This window comes from Zootoca vivipara, chromosome 8 (assembly GCF_965207765.1).
Source record: "Zootoca vivipara chromosome 8, rZooViv2.hap1.1, whole genome shotgun sequence".
NCBI lineage: Eukaryota > Metazoa > Chordata > Lepidosauria > Squamata > Lacertidae > Zootoca > Zootoca vivipara.
Window position 1 is genome coordinate 85,218,858 of NC_142591.1, and position 14,205 is coordinate 85,233,062.

At 44.7% G+C, this 14,205-nt stretch overlaps 1 protein-coding gene across 7 annotated transcripts in view; it reads left to right on the forward strand.

Moving 5' to 3' along the window:
• The window catches only part of EEF1D (eukaryotic translation elongation factor 1 delta), a 29,826-nt gene extending 20,927 nt beyond the window's left edge, over positions 1-8,899 (forward strand). For 4 of the 7 annotated variants that reach the window (XM_088676064.1, XM_035125363.3, XM_035125360.3 and 1 more), the window contains 5 exons: positions 4,499-4,598; positions 4,810-4,913; positions 5,383-5,655; positions 7,372-7,566; positions 8,808-8,899. In XM_088676064.1, coding sequence (XP_088532190.1) covers positions 4,499-4,598; positions 4,810-4,913; positions 5,383-5,655; positions 7,372-7,566; positions 8,808-8,846 — 711 coding nt within the window. In that variant the 3' untranslated portion in view covers positions 8,847-8,899. Of the gene's footprint in view, positions 1-3,381; positions 3,454-4,498; positions 4,599-4,809; positions 4,914-5,382; positions 5,656-7,371; positions 7,567-8,807 lie in introns of all 7 variants that reach the window. The other 3 variants (XM_088676063.1, XM_035125359.3, XM_035125361.3) reach the window with 1 other exon arrangement.
• The last annotated feature ends 5,306 nt before the right edge of the window (positions 8,900-14,205 follow it).

A 14,205-nucleotide genomic window follows, 5' to 3' on the forward strand; every position in this document is an offset into this window, starting at 1 on the left:
ATAAACAAAGGCAGTTGACTTTCTTTAGTCAACTCCACAGCAAATTGAGAAAATGAAGCTGTGCTGCCTGGGGCTGATGGAAGTTGTAGTCCAAAATAAGTGAATAGCGTCAGGTTGAGAGAGGCTGCAGTAGAGGAATGAGCTGAAGTGACTCGTGAGTGTTAGGTGAGAAGCAGAAGAATGTGGGGTTTTCGGTGCTGCGAGAAGATCCTTCACTTTCAAGGACACACCTTGGAGACTTACAAAAAAGACAAAAGAAATTTGCCTCATCTTCTGTTTAGCTGGGGAACTTCCATTCATTTGCATGGCTTCTTTTTGAAAACAAAAGGGCATCTTTCTTGCTTGATTTCATGCTTGCATTAACAATTAATCTTGGGTGTGTTAATTTGAGCCAGTGAAGGGTTTTATTTATTGACTGAATTTGCATCCTGCCCTTCCTGCTGAAGGAGCCCAGGGCAGTTTTGACTTTGAATTATGCCTGGATGGCTCTGGATAACACTTGGTTGCTTGGCAAGTAGACGTGCAGCAGGAGCAGAATGAAAAAGCTATTTGCCTCAAGACGCAGCACCTCTTTCCATTTTGCATTTGCATGGTCTCTCTGTTTCAAATAACTGTTTTTTGTTTTTTGCTTTTTTCTGTTCAGCTGCAGCACTTCTTATTTTCTGCATGTGTGGCATATTAAATGGGTATGTGTCTTAAGTTGATGAACAGGTGGGGTACCTCACAGTGGGTTTGATTTGACGCTCTTTGACTTCACATGGCTGAAGCAGAGAAGAGAGAACAAAAAGTGACTCCCTTGGACATCTTCCTGCCTGTTTCCATGTGATTAAAAGCTGCCTCTTAAATTCAGCTCCAAACTCTGTGTATTGGTTTCAGTACTCTTAAAACTTGGATAGTAAGACAGCCTTTTATTTAACAACTTGCCTGGTGTCTATAGGGGGTTAGGAGTCCCACGCAGGTGAGTGAGTGAGCTGGTGCAAGAGGGATGGATCTCTCCATTCTGCTTGGTTTCCATGCCAACTGCAGAAGACGAAGGGGAACTCTCCCCTCCCTCCCTCCCTCCCTCCCTTCCTTCCTTCCTTCCTTCCTTTCTTTTTTTCTTTCTCCCCCTAAGCCTGCTAAGGGGCAACCATCCTCTATTTCTACAGTATTCACTGCAGCCAGCACGGAGACACAAATTGCTAGTCCCTTAGGCTAATAAAAAAGGGTTCAGGCTCATTTTTATTTGCAATATTTTACTCTGTCTCATCGCTGCATAGTGAAACCAGGGCAGGCAATAGTAAAAAGGTAAAATTATAAAACAGTTTCCAGTTACAAAGTTAGGAAGCAGAAACAAAGAAAGTTAGGAAGCAGCGTATAAACAATCTCGTCCAGGCACCAGAGGAGTCCCATAAAAGCCTGCTGGAAAGTGTGTGTGTTAATCTGGCGGTGAAAGATCTTCAGTAGATCATTTCAGCCCTAATCCCTGGCCTTAACCCGGACTGAAGTGGGTAAAGATAGGCAGTGCTATTTTTTTAGAAAAAAAGGTGCCGGAACTCACCATGAACACCTCCCTCATTCTCTTAGAATGGCAATGGTGCCCACCTGAGAGGTGCTGGAACTAAGCGAGTTCCGGCTGGAAAAAAAGCCCTGGGTCTTGGAGTTAGTTTGGCCTTAATATTAAAGCATTTGTTTGGAAGTTTTATAGACCACTAAATATTTGACAATTTTGAAAAGGATTTCCCATCCTGTTTCTTGGAATGGAATGGCAGCTTGAACTAATCTCCATTGTAGGCTTTGGTAGCCAGCCCCCGCCCCCCCAAATGCAGAGGGTACCAGGTTGACCAAGGCTGCTCTGTGACCGTTGCTCAGATCAGTGCTGCCGGCTTCTCCAGGGGAAGAGAAGGGGATTTGTGGTGGTGCTTTGTGAGCACAGGGTAGGAGTTTTGTGGGTATGTTTTCTTCTTTGTTGTGCATTTGATTTCTCTGGCTGCTGTAACACTCTTTATTTTTAAAGCAATTTACCATTCTTCCCCTGCTTATTAAAGGGAAGGACTGATTATCCTGATGGGCTTCCAGAACTTGTTCTTCCACAACTTGTTCTCTGAATTGATTTAATTGTGCTGTCCCAAACATTCCAGTTGCAGCACACCAAGCTTCCCAAGTGGGGTTTTTTAGAGGAATAAACAAATTATGGTCACTTGGGCCTAGTGCTAAGTGTAACACGAACTCATTTTGATTAGGAGGGTCAGTTACAGCATGTTTAAAAATAAAAAATTACCAGGCTACAAGTGGAGCTAATGATCAATATATTTTAATAATTCAAGGAGTGGCAGATACAAAATGCAGAGCAATGACAGTACTAAGATGGAGAGGCAAGTTGCAAGGCAAAATGGGGGGGGGTTACCTGTAACAGAACCACAAATAAAAATTTAATGCCGAAAAGAGTATATTTTCATTTGGGAACTAGAAAGCTGCCTTATACCAAGTCAGACCACTGTTCTATCCTGACAGCAGATAGGAGACATTCCTGGTCCTCCTTGTGGGAGGTTGAACCTGGGACCTTCTGCATCCAAAGCATGTATTCTACCACTGACCTTTGGCCCTTCCCCGTCGTCATAATATGCAACATCAGACAAAGGTGGGAGGAGTTATGGCATACATGGAGATGGTGTCAATGGCGCAAAATTTAAGAATCATTCTAGGAATCTATGGTATAAACAGGTTGTGAAAACAGTCACTTCCAAATGTGACTACATGCTGCTCACCTCAAACTCCAAATCATGTGTGAACAAGTTATACAGCATCTTTCCCCATCGCCATTCCTCCATCGCAAGAATTGTCCGCCTACTTCCACTTTCAGTTTCTTACCTCCTGGCTGAGGTTACCTAGGGACTTTTAATGAGGGACTTAAAATGTATATGGGTTGTTTTCACGTGTTTGTGTCTGAAATAATCCTGGCTGAAATAATCCTGGCTGTTCCGCTAAGCCTAATGGTTTGCCGTGTCTATGGCTAAATTGCAAGTTGCCTTAACTGTTTCACACAGGACTTCCTCTGCTAAGCTTTTTCTGCCATTTCCATGTCGGGACAAGTTGACCGTGTGAGCAGCTTGTTTTGGGCTGGAATGGTAGGATTTGCTATCTCTGGTTAGGCAGTCAAGACCAAATCTGTGCCCTGACCTTAGTTGAAAAGAACAGAACTTTGAAGCTTAAACTCATTTTAAAAAATGCATCCCAGGTTACTGTCTTACTCCCAGAATATTGATTTTACTTAACCTTTTTTTACCTAGGCATGTTTTCCTGCATGTGGGTTTGACTGCTCTGCTTAGCTGCCCACATCTGCATGAGTGACCAGAGTAAACCATGTATTTTTTTACCATAAAATACTCTTGCCCTTTCCAGCTCAAGACAGTTTTGCAAAACCCCCACGAAGCCCCTCCAGCACGTCGCAAGAAGCAGTCAGGTCGTGCGACTGTAAGTCGCTTTTGGGGCGGGGGGAGCACAACAACCTGTTTGTTTGTCTGCCAGGGTCAGCCTTTGCTCCTACGTAAGGCCCTTCCTCTGCCTGTTCCCCATCCTGTCATCGTGCTGCCTTGCAAATTCGGTGCCGTTTAATGGTCTAGTTATACATAGTTGTGTTTATGGCAAATATCCACACAGTTATGTCCACACAGTTATGTTCAGTTATCCTTTAGAAGTGGCTTCTCAAGTGGGGAAAGAGAAACCCTTGGCTATAAAGCTATATTCTAATTTTTAAGTTAGACTAATTTTTAGAAACATGTATACTGCTTACCGTAAGCAGCAGAATAACTGAAAATAGTATTCCCTAACCCACATTTCTAACCTATGATTTCTGATGCTTATCTGTTGCTTGTTCGATGTTCCAGTTTGCTTTTGAAACTCCCTGTTTCAAATACAGTTTTCCATGCAGAGTGGAGGACGCCTTGGATCTTGGCCAAGTTCTCTTGAGAAGAACTGGAGCCATCTCTCCCAGTCTTGTTAAAAATAAATAAAAATGGTCTCCCATGCCTGAGTAGGAATGGTGTTCACATTATCTGCCTCGCATGATGTTGTGATCTTAAGAACAGAATACTGATCATGTTCACCAGGGTTACCTCCCCCTTAAAAAGAGGTGCAATGCCATACGCATAACCCCCCTTTTGAGACATTCATACACATGCCATGCAAATATTATCGTATTTAAGATATTAGGAGGTACTGCATAGCAGGGACTATTTGACAGCTATGTTTTGTTTTGAATTGCCTAAAAGCCCCACAGGAGCACATATTCAACAGTTTATGAACTGTGTACACCATTCCCATGATGTGGCTCAGGCCATGTGCTATTTGTCTTGCACCTTCTGTTTGAAAAAGCTTGGTCCCTTTTGCTCTCTTCATAGCTTCCCCCATCCATTTCTCTCCTGTCACTGTGGCTCTGTTATGATAGAGCGTCTCTCTTGTCTGATGTGTCAGCAACTGACGGCCTCACCCTTCTCCATACTGTCTGTCTCTTTTTCAGAGTGTGAGCAGCACGTCTGCAGCAGGACCGGCTGGGGACCAAAGTGAGCTGGTCACCAGGATCGCGACCCTGGAGGCAGAGAATCAAAACCTTCGTTGTGGTGAGTGGCAAAATCGGATTATGACTTGCAATTGACGTGCTGGTAACTCTTCACATTCTCTTGTTCAGAAGGAGGAGTCTGTGTGTTTTGACTTCTGTCAGCATTCTGCTGGTGCTAATACAGTAACTGGCAGGAAGGAAAGCAAAGTGTCCCATGCTGTCACTTTTGATCCCATTCATTCAGTGTTCTCTACCCCCCTCCCATTCTCCAGTGGTTACAGACCTTCAGCTTGCCATCTCCAGACTTGAGAACCGCCTGAGCCTTCTGGAAAAATCATCTACCTCTCATCACCCTTCACCGCCACCACCGACACAGGTAAAAACATTTCTAAAGGAACATGCCATCGTATATTTCATCCAGTTGTGGACAGGAACACTCTGGGGCTTTGGGGGAGTGGCAGCAGTGGGGTTGGGGGAAACCTCTGCAGGGTGTTTTTATTTAAGCCCCATGGAGAAGTACATAGTCTCAGCCAGATCTTTGTGTGGTAGAAAAGTGGAACAAGTTCCTTATCTGGGGGGGTAACGTCATTTGTTTGTTATTGGAGAGCTTTGTTGCAGGAGGAAATTGGCAACGGTGGGCACTTCATCTTCAGCTGTTAACATCCTTCTCATTAAGGAGCGCCAGGGTTTCCCAGAAAATGTGTTTTACTTTGAAAACTATTCCCTTAATCTGTGTGTGGGAGTGACCAAGTAAAAACTTTCATTTTAAGTTTACCTCCTCTCCCTTTTGGCATTTGCTTTTTGCTTTCCCTTGATGCAAGATTTATTTTGGTGTCTCCTTGAAGCATGTCACTCCCATGAAGAAGGTGGAGCCGCTGACCCATTTATCAAGGAAAGTTGAGCTGCCTTCTGCTTCGTCTACAAGGAAAGCAGAGTCCTCCACGGCAGAGGCTGCAGATGAGGACGATGACGACATCGACCTCTTTGGTAGTGACGAGGAGGAGGAAGACCAGGAAGCTGCCAGAGTTCGAGAAGAGCGGCTCAAGCAGTATGCAGAGAAGAAGTCCAAGAAACCTGGCCTGATTGCCAAGTCTTCCATCCTCTTGGATGTCAAGCCAGTAAGCTCCTTTTTTTACCCTTCTGCCAGTGAGTCAGTGTCATGGGGATAACTTCAGGTGCTCCACTCAGCTGGTAAAGTGTGTCTTGTGTGAATTGGGTGTTCATAAAGAATTCTCCACCTTAGCTTTGAGTGCGTTGTCTCTGCCCTTTTCTTCTCTGTCTCTCACCCTGTCTCTGCAGTCTTCTGGGGTGCTGGAACGAATATGAGGAGAGCTATGAGCATTCCATGTTCTCAGCACTTGATTGTAGCTGCAGAACTGAGTGTCCTGAAGTTTGGACGAAACAAATATGGAGCGCTCAAGACTGATATAGCGCTGCCTTGGAGTACTAGGCCATGGTTGACGGGCGTTGCTTAATAGGGTTCCTAGTGTTTGCTGGTTTGGGCTTCCTGCATAACTCCAAATTTGGCATCCTCTAAGACTTTTCTGTCTGGCTTTGTATCAGATTCAGGGCACTTAGCTCACAAAATGCTTAATACCAAGCATAGGATGAATACATAGCAAAACCATATTGCAGTTGGAGCAAACCACTTCCAAGACCACCCAGTACAGTAACTGGGTTCTCAACTCTCTTTTGTCTTTCTGTGTAATGCTTAGAACCTGCATTATGGGTATGTCAGATACTCACATACAAAAATAGAGGAACCGCTAGAGACAGAAACATGCTGATATGAGGGAGTTGGTGTGCTGTAGTGGTTTCACCTTCAATCCCAGTCACAGAACTTGTTACGACTTTGAGCCAGTCTCCATCTCTTGAGCTAACCCACCTCACAAGAAGGCAGGTGAGGATGAGAAGAGCAGGGCAAGATTGCCCTGTTTGCTGCCCTAAGACCCTTGGAGAAAAAGCAGGATCAAAATAGCACCCAGCATTTTTACAACCCGTTCCATCTGTTTTAGCATCAGGGTACCTCCACAAGTTTCCGTGTGCTGCTCTGGTTCGCCAGAAGTGGCTTAGTCATGCTGGCCACATGACCTGGAAGCTGTACGCCGGCTACCTCGGCCAATAATGCGAGATGACACTTGATTGGCACATGTTTAAGGAAAGGTTTGGGGGTATAATAATAATAATTTTATTATTTATACCCCGCCCATCTGGCTGGGTTTCCCCAGCCACTCTGGGCAGCTTCCAACCGAATATTAAAACAGTACAGCATTAAACATTAAAAACTTCCCTAAGCAGGGCCGCCTTCAGTTGTCTTCTAAAAGTAAAATAGTTACTTATTGCCTTGACATCTGCTGGGAGGGCGTTCCACAGGGCGGGTGCCACTACTGAGAAGGCCCTCTGTCTGGTTCCTTGTAACCTCACTTCTCGCAATGGGGGAACTGCCAGAAGGCCCTCGGTGCTGGATATCAGTGTCCGGGCTGAATGGTGGGGGTGGAGATGCTCCTTCAGGTATACAGGACCGAGGCGGAGGTATGTTACATTTGGCAAAAAAGAACTTGGTGGAGTAGCTTGAAGACAGGTGAAAGGGAAGATCTAAAGTTTCATAAAATTGCTAACTAGATTTTATTTCTCACCAATGCTGGTAAGCTAATCTCCAGTCATGTATGGCTTCTCCATTTCACATATTTACTTTTGGATAATCTCTGGGAAGTCTTTTAATCCTGCAAGCAACCTTGCACTGCCTTGTGTCAACTGTACCCCCTTGGCTCCTGTATTTTCCTTACTGATTGCGTTGCTAACTCCCATTCCCCCCTCTCCTTTCTCTCCTCCAGTGGGACGATGAGACGGACATGGCCAAGATGGAGGAATGTGTCAGATCTGTTCAGATGGATGGTCTGGTTTGGGGAGCCTCAAAGCTGGTCCCGGTGGGTTATGGCATCAATAAACTCCAGATCCAGTGTGTGGTGGAAGATGACAAAGTTGGGACAGATATACTGGAGGAGGAGATCACCAAATTTGAAGATTACGTAAGTTCCCATGGAGGGATATTCCTCTGGCCCAGTTGTCCAACCCACAGGGATGTAATTCTGTACTGTAGAGCTGGATGACCATCTGTCATGAATGCTTTAGCTGAGATTCCTGCATTACAGGGGGGTTGGACTAGATGAGTTCTTGGGGTCCCTTCCAATTCTATGTTCTATGTCCAAATTGTGGAAGACTCTAACAAGATCATATTTGACCATATTGGAGCTGATCCAAAACAATTGGGGAAGAGGTGAAATTTCATGAACATTCCAAGCTATTTTGGGGGGAGGGGGCTTTTGGGGTTTTGCTTTTTCCCCAGGGAGGGTGCTGCAGAGAGAAACACAAACTGTCTGGGCATCCTGCTAATTCCCACTCCCAGATGCCTTGAGTGACTAAGAATAATGCAGACCCTTGATTAGGACTACATTAGCAAGCAACTAGTGCAAAAAAATTGAGGCTTTTGGCAAAAACTTTTGAGTCTCCTGAAAAGCCCATCTTTGTGCTAAAACCTTTAGAACATTCAGTTCAGCCCCAGACTTTAAAAGCTTGTGTTGAGGTTGTTGGAAGTGCCAGAGACTTATATTTGCACATTGAGCTTAAGCCTTGCTGGTGTGTTCTCTCAGCTCTTATACCTTCTACTGCTTGCTTCGTCCCAGGGGCAAGTCTGCCATGTTCACTTTTGCCAACCTGGTATATACCCTTCATATGTTTGGGACTGATGGTCGCTCTGATCCAAAACATCTGGAGGGGACCATGTTTGTGAAAGTTGCATTGGTAATTGAGCACCTGCTTGCTAAGCGGTTATTGTCTGGGGCTCTCAAGGGTTTATGTACAACAACAGGCATGCATGCCTTAAAAATGCTGATGCAAAGCATTTAACTAAGGCCTAGTGTAGTCACATTAGTAGAACTTGTACAAAACTTCTCACAGAAATTGGACAGACAGACAGACAGATTCATTCTGTGTAGCTGCTTATGTACCAGAGTGCGATCTGCATAGGTCACTGAAGCTGAGCTTGAGAGTCCCATTAGGTTTCCAAGCCTTCAACACACATCACACCTCCTTCTTAATTATCTTAACTATCATGAGGGTTAGGGTTTTCAAACGATGCCTGGATCAGATTGCAGAGTCTATGGTTTGCACACACACAGCCCCTTCGCTTAGGCCAGTCTTGGGATTTATTTTTTTGGCCTGACAATGCAAAAACTCTTCTCACTTCATTTTTCTCCCTTATGTCTTCCAGGTGCAGAGTGTTGACATAGCTGCTTTCAACAAGATCTAACTGCAAACCTTTACACTTTCTAAAGCTAATAAAAGGTCAAGAGTTGGAGAGCAGTTTTGTGTGAGGGCATCTTTCTTTAAGCAACGTGCCGTCTTTTCTGTTGCAGGAGTGGCTGCTGATCAAAGGGACCAGCCCTTTTCAGCTCTTCTCCTCCAGGGCTCCTCTCTTGTTTTGTAGGCGATTGAACTTAAATGTGCACTGCCTGGAGAGAAAGGCACTGGTCCTGTTATGTTTCTTGTGCAAATAAAGTTCATTTCAGATGACCTTGTACTGAAGATGTTCCTGCAGCATTGTCTGTGCATGCCTCCCCAGCCACATGGACAATAGCTGGGTAATGTAGGGGTGGTTTGCATTCTCTTGTTATAGAGGACACAGTTCACTTGCTTCCGGATATAATGGAAAGTTCTGGATTTAGTGTGTGTGCATGTGCAACCACACACACACACACACACACACACACACACACACACACACAAAAACCAAATGCACAGAATAGGATGGGAGATACCTGACAACAGTTATACATGTGAAAAGGATTTTGGAAATTGTAATAAGTTGTAAGCTGAACATAAGTCTGCAGTTTTTGACTGCAAATATATATTTCTAGGCTCTGCATTTTAAGAGGGATATAGACAAATTGGAGCCATTTCTCAGGGATTGCTATGACAATGGTCAGTGGTAGGGAAATGAATCCTACAAAAAGGTTGAAGGAAGTGTTATCTAATATTAATGGGAAAGGTTCAAGCCTTAGGTCAGGCATAGGCAAACTCACCCCTCCAGATGTTTTGGGACTACAATTCCCACCATCCCTGATCACTGGTCCTGTTATCTAGGGATGATGGGAGTTGTAGTCCCAAAACATCTGGAGGGCCGAGTTTACCTATGCCTGCCTTTGGTATAAACATGGGTTAGTTCTTGAGCGAGGAGGAGCATAAATGCAAGGAGACAGATTGTCCAGAAGGGGGAGATTCTCCCTATGAGGTTAACAGTTGCACAGAATCCTCCTTAGGGTGGAGTTGAAACTGGAAAGGGAATGTTGGTCTGCACATCTGCAAGGTAGCTCCCATGCTTCCCTACTGATTGGGAGAACTTGGCTTGGGTTTTAGGTCCAGTTTACATGTCAGGCTAACTTTCATGTCTGCACAGCCTGCCCAAGTGGGGATGAGCAAAGTAACCCCACCAACCTCTTCTAATGCAGGCAGTGGAAGAGCTGCAATGTCTTGGTTTCACAGTCCTGGCTGCTTGAACCAGGTCTGATGGGCCTCTTCAAATATCTCAAGGGCTGTCATATGAAGGGTGGAGCAAGCTTTTTTCTCCTGCTCCGGAAGGTAGGCCTTGATCCAGTGGATTAAGTTAACAAGAAAGGAGATTCCAACCCAACTTTAGGGCAGAACTTTCTAACAGTAAGAGCAGTTCGACTGTGGAAGAGAATCTCATGAGAGGGGGTGGACTCTCCTCCTTTGGACGTTTTCAAGCAGAGGTTGGATAGACATCTGTCATGAATTCTTTAGTTGAGATTCCCGTATTGCAGGAGGTTGGACTAAATCCCCCCCCCCCGGGTCCCCTCCAATTCTATGTTTCTATGACTTTGAAGGACTCTGAGCAGTTTCAAAACAAGCCAACTTCAAACCAGGGGAGGGCACCATGTTATGGAATCTGCCCCATACCCCTACCCTAAATTTCATGTTGCAATAAGCTAGTTTGCATTAAGCCATTGTGTGCTCTGCTGCCTTACTGGGGCGTTGGAGGGGAAGGCTCGCTCTTGAAAGGACATGTCCCGCTTCTGCACAGAACTTGCCTCAGCAGCACACTTCTGGATGGGCATTGCATGGGATCAGATATGTGGGCTGCAGAGTCAGCTCTACATGAATAGATTAATGATTTCTGGGAACCAAGAAAGCAGCTGGCATCTGCTTATATATCCCATCAACAAATCCTGGAGTTGCTGTAGGGAAGCTCCTAAACGGCCTTTGCTTTGGTTACAGGTAGGTAGCCGTGTTGGTCTGGATCGAAGTAAAATAAAAAAATTCCTTCAGTAGCACCTTAAAGACCAACTAAGTTTTTATTTTGGTATGAGCTTTCGTGTGCATGCACACTTCTTCAGATACAGTGAAATGGAAGTTTCCAGGCACTTATGTAGAGAAGGGGTGGGGAGGGGTGGGGATGGGGAGGGGGGATCACTCAGAAGGGTGGTGGAAATGGGTGATTGACTGACTGATAGCTGTTGATGACCGCAAACGACTGCAAATGGTTTTGCATGAAAAAGCAAGGGTTGAGATGGCTGAAGATCGCTTATCATGTATAATGAGATAAGAACCCGATATCTCTGTTCAAACCAGGTCCCTCCATGGTTTTGAGCTTGGTGATAAGTTGCAATTCAGCAACTTCTCTTTCCAGTCTATTTCTGAAATTCTTTTGTAGTAAGACAGCTACTTTGAGATCTTGTATAGAATGTCCTGGGAGATTGAAGTGTTCTCCTACTGGTTTTTCTGTCTTCTGGTTCCTGATGTCAGATTTATGTCCATTTATCCTTTGGCGTAGGGTTTGGCCTGTTTGTCCAATATAGAGAGCTGAAGGGCACTGTTGGCATTTGATGGCATACACAATGTTAGAGGATGAGCAATTAAATAGTCCTGAGATGGTATGTTGGATGTTGTTGGGGCCAGTAATGGTGTTGTCTGGGTGTATGTGGCAGCATAGTTGGCATCTGGGTTTATTGCAGGCTCTGGTACCAGTGTCCATGTTAAGTCTGGTGGTTGTATTATTGTGGGTGAGGAGTTGTTTAAGATTGGGTGGCTGTCTGTAGGCAATGAAAGGTCTTCCTCCCAGAGCTTGAGAAAGGGAGCGGTCATTGTCCAGGAGAGGCTGTAGATCTCTGATGATGCGTTGTACTGTTTTAGCTTGGGAGCTGTATGTGATGACTAGTGGTGTTCTGTTATTTTCTTTTTTGGGTCTGTCTTGCAGCAGGTTCTCTCTAGGTATCTGTCTGGCTCTGTTGATCTGTTGTTTAACTTCATCAGGTGGATATTTTAGTTCTAAAAAGGTTTGCTGTAGATCTCTTAGGTGAGATTCTCTGTCTGTAGAGTTGGAACAGATGCGGTTGTAACGTAAGGCCTGGCTGTATACGATGGATTGTTTGGTATGTTTGGGATGGTAGCTAGAAGCATGTAGATATGTTTGTCGGTCAGTTGGTTTTCTGTATAAGGTGGTGTCTATACGTCCATCCTGTATTTTTATAGTAGTGTCCAAAAAATGTATTTCTTGCATAGATTGGTTCATTGTTAGGTTGATGGTGGGGTGAAAGTCGTTGAATGTCTGGTGGAAGGTTTCCAGGGTCTGTTGTCCATGTGTCCAGATAATAAAAATATCGTCAATGTATCGCAGGTACAGGAGAGGTTTGAGTGGGTAGGAGTTAAGGAAACGTTGTTCTAAATCTGCCATGAAGATGTTGGCATACTGTGGGGCCATGCGGGTGCCCATGGCTGTGCCGCTGATCTGGAGGAACAGGTCATCACCAAATTTGAAGTGGTTGTGGGTAAGGACAAAGTGGCAGAGTTTGGTAGCAAAGTCCGCTGTGGTTTTATCTGAAATGGTGTTCCTTATGGCTTGTAAACCATCATTGTGTGGGATGTTGGTATATAGAGATTCCACATCCATAGTGGCTAGTATAGTATTATTAGGAAGATTGTTCAAATATTGTATTTTCCTCAGAAAATCTGTGGTGTCACGTACGTAGCTGGGAGCACTGATAGCATATGGTTTCAGAACAGAGTCCATATAGCCGGAAACACCCACTGTAATGGTGCCAATACCTGAGATGATGGGGCGTCCTGGGTTTCCTGGTTTGTGTATTTTGGGTAGAAGATAGAAAGTTCCTGGCCGAGGTTCCGCTGGTGTGTTTGTGAGGATCTGTTCTTGGATGTGTAGGGGTAGCTCCTTAATAATCTTGTTCAGTTCTTTTTTGTATGCTTGTGTGGGGTCTGAGTCCAATTTCATGTAAAAGGCAGTATTGGAAAGTTGTCTGTGGGCCTCTTGGATGTAATCAGTTTTGTTCATGATGACGACAGCTCCACCCTTGTCTGCCTCTTTAATTATAATGTCTGGGTTGTTCCTGAGATTTTCTATGGCTCTCCTTTCAGCATGGTTTAGATTTTGTTGTAAGCGATGGTGTTTTCTGGTCACATCCGTTTGGATTCTGTGGCGGAAGCATTCGATGTACAGATCTAGTGTGGTATTGCGTCCATCAGGAGGGGTCCATGTGGAGTCCCTTTTTGTGTAACTTCTTTTCGGTGGTGGTTGGTGGTCAATGTTCTGTTCATTGATGCGTTTGGAGGGTGATGGTTGTTCCCCAGTAAGTTGAGAGGTGTTGTGTTGTGGGGATGTAGTTTGTTCTACTTTGTCTTGTTCTTGTGTGTGATGAAAATACTCCTTCAGGCGTAAACGGCGGAAAAATGCTTCCAGGTCCCCGCAGAACTGAATCATGTGTTGGGATTTGGCAGGGCAGAATGATAGTCCCCGTGAAAGGACGGATTCCTCAGCTGGGCTGAGTGTTTGCTGTGAAAGATTGACAATGTTGTTGATCTTGTTTTGATTGGTGGCCTGTAGGTTGGAAAGGTTGCAGAGTTTTTTATTTTTCTGGTTCTTCAGTAACTCCAGTTGAGAGTGGTAAATGGTTTGTTTTTCCTTGTGGAACTTCTGCCAGGCCGGGTGATTCCTGATGGAGTTCTCCAGTGCAGAGAGTTCCTCCTTTATTAACTTCTGTTTGGAATACAGAACGCCGATAAGATGTTTCAGCAGTTTCTTAGATAAAGTGTGGCATAGTTTTCTGGCATATTCTGTGGGATAAGTTGATTGAAGAGGGTTCTTAATTCTAAGACCCTTAGGTACAATGTCCAGGTTTTTGCATTTAGATAGAAAGAGGATGTCAGTTTGTACCTGGGCAAGTTTCTTGGTGAGGTTGATGGACTTCCATTTCATGCGGCTCAATGTGGTGCCTTCCATAGTTCTGGTTACAGGTAGGTAGCCGTGTTGGTCTGGATCGAAGTAAAATAAAAAAATTCCTTCAGTAGCACCTTAAAGACCAACTAAGTTTTTATTTTGGTATGAGCTTTCGTGTGCATGCACACTTCTTCAGATACCTGTTTCTATATGTGAACTGTGTGCTTTGCAGAGCACATGGTTAAGCTACGGATTCACTTCTGAAAGATGTGATGGCCATCAACTTGGGTGGCTTTAAAGGAGGACTGGAGAAATTCAAGGACATGTAAGGCTATCGGCAGGTACTAGCCATAATAATAACTTTATTATTTATACCCCGCCCATTTGGCTGGGTTTCCCCAGCCGCTCTGGGGGGCTCCCA